Source organism: Penaeus vannamei, chromosome 4, assembly GCF_042767895.1.
Source record: "Penaeus vannamei isolate JL-2024 chromosome 4, ASM4276789v1, whole genome shotgun sequence".
Lineage (NCBI taxonomy): Eukaryota > Metazoa > Arthropoda > Malacostraca > Decapoda > Penaeidae > Penaeus > Penaeus vannamei.
In genome coordinates, this window is record NC_091552.1 from 16,530,013 (window position 1) to 16,532,512 (window position 2,500).

Here is a 2,500-nt window from a genome sequence, read left to right on the forward strand (position 1 = left end):
GGAAAGCAAGGAGGATGACTAAAAAAGGTACAATGGCTTATGACTTCGGTGGACGGGTAATGGTAGTTTGGCCTAGGTCTCTTCGGCTTAAGTCACGCGATATTTTTGTTTATTTGACATTATTTTTTCCCAATGAAGCAGTCTCTCTTTTTCATCTCGAGCTGATGCTTCATTTTGCAGATTATACCCACAAGTCTTTGTCGCAGTTTAGCACCACAGCTCAGTCTAGCATAGACACCAAAGATATATATACTTGCTAAAGTAATCATTAAGAATATATATACATAAGAGGATAATAAGAAAAAAGACACGATCAAACATCTAATCACATTTACTTACAGGGAAACGCAGTTCAAGTTGATTACCATACTGAATACTGAATATGGATTCTAAACCATTTAGTCAATCTTAGATTTAGTCTCATGAGCCAAAAAAGATGCTAGAAGTAGAAGCCAATTAGACTACAATAACCTAGACTTGAGAGGAGCCCTAGCCAACAATGTCCACCGAGGGCGAGTCAAACGTAGACGTTTAGAGGCTTTGTACAGTTTGGCTGTCGTCGATATATATCTCTATACCTTTTGCCTGACCGTGTGACTGTAGCAGACTGTTTACTGACCCCCCGTGGAGCCCTGCGCGCCCACTAACCCAACTCAGCAACCTACGGAAGGGCACTGGCTCGCCTCGCCCTTGGTCCACTTATAAGGGGGATTCACCCGATGTGGATATGGTAGAATGCCGAGGATGGAACAACTTGTCTTGGGATCTAGTTCTGAGGGATTGCCTTGTGGGGGGAAGACTTTTTCTCTTTTTCTTTCCTTTTGTTGTGAGCGACACAGAGCGCTCGCTTTCATTCAATACGGTTCACTAATAAAATGAGGGAGAATAAAATCTTACCGTAACTTTTTTCGTCAAAGGTTTTGCCATCTGGTATAAGTTGTTCCATGGTCTAAGTGCTGCCCTAAACTGCATGCAAGTGTTCCATATGACCTGTGTTGGTTTAACTAACACCATCAGGACTGAAAGGAGTGGCTTGCGTATAGGTTTTGTTGCCAAATGTATTATGAGTAGACTCCTAGACGAAGCCATAATACCTTTGTGTCAAACCTGGCCATTCCGAAGACGTCACAGTTTCCTGCAAGATTAGAGCACTATTATCACCAAAGGCCCAGACTGACCAAAAGCTTCTTAGCAATGCAAAAAAAAAAACTTTTCATGCAAATAAGGACGTTCTGTATGGCCTTAATTTTTAGATCTCAGTTTTGTATGTACTTAAGTGATATAAGGAAATTGTGACTGAGTCAAGTATTGAGGTTAAAATAGTGAGATTTAGCTGTACATCTAAATTTCAAACTAGCTAATTCTCCCATGTGTATGTCAGGTGTCACCCTTATAAGGGACCTCGAAGCTAAACCATTGTGTACTTTATACAGCTATATATATACATATATATATATTTGCCTTGCCAAGTATCAGTCCTTGCGTAAATAATCGTGCAACAGTTCTCCCTTCTCTCGGTTAATTATTAAGTCCAAAAAGCATGCACAATAATAATATAATTCGGCATCGAAGTGTTTGATGGTAATATAATCACGACTGTCATGTCCGCCTCCCTGGGCCACGCCCCTGACACGCTGACAGTTGTCTCATTATTTTATCCACAACCCTTCGCATGTTCTGCTGCCATGCCGCTGCCCCAAGCCCCTTTTTTCAAATTTTCCCCTGCTGTAAAAAAAGATGATACTTAAATATATATTAAATGCGCATGAAGCCAAATCTGAATGTCACGTGATCTTAGCCCAAAGATAACCCTCAAGAGAATTCTCTTTAAAGCAATGGTTTGTGCCACACTTGGTTTTTGCCTGACCAGAAGGTTGCATGGCGTTTTAAACTCCCAATGAAACCCAAACACCCTAAAAAGATAATAATTCTCCCTTTCAGTGTGATCCTCCCCCCCTCCCCCTTCCCCCCTTTCAACCCCCACCAAGATACAACATCCCCCGACCTGACATGACCTTACCATGACCTCGCCTGCTCTCTCTTTGGATGATAATGACATGCATTTAATAAATCACCTTCAGGAATAACATATGCTTAATAACTGTTAACTAATGACACTAATCGTCCGTGTGCAGCCAGTCCAGATTGCAAGCAAAGGTCAGGTCATTGAAAACATGTATTTTAGCAGCCGTTGTTAAACTCAGTTGATATATCTGTCATACACTACAAATATTATCACGGTGCAGATGCAACTGATGCCATCGGGTAGGTAAACAACTTCAATTTGCAAAGGCCATAATTCACTAAGAAATACTTGTATTCTTTGTGATCATGCAGAGAAAATGATGAATGAACTTTGCTTTGTTTGAGAAACGGCACTTGAGAGAGAGCATATGATCACTTAAGTTCCTAAAAGGTAAATGGAATTTGGTGCAACTGATCGCTGCATAACCCTCTTGGTGGCCTCAGAGTCGCTACTTTCAAATGACAACGAAAATAA

The 2,500-nt window shown here is 41.0% G+C and overlaps 1 protein-coding gene across 11 annotated transcripts in view; it reads left to right on the forward strand.

Annotated features, from left to right (window-relative positions):
• The window catches only part of LOC113806072 (band 7 protein AGAP004871), a 694,998-nt gene that overhangs the window by 657,519 nt on the left and 34,979 nt on the right, over nucleotides 1–2,500 (forward strand). For 2 of the 11 annotated variants that reach the window (XM_070120778.1, XM_070120779.1), the window contains exon 8: nucleotides 1–27. This exon is cut by the window's left edge and continues 107 nt beyond it. The exons of the other annotated variants lie outside the window; for them this stretch is intronic. In XM_070120778.1, coding sequence (XP_069976879.1) covers nucleotides 1–22 — 22 coding nt within the window. In that variant the 3' untranslated portion in view covers nucleotides 23–27. The remainder of the gene's footprint in view (nucleotides 28–2,500) is intronic. 11 annotated transcript variants of the gene reach the window in all.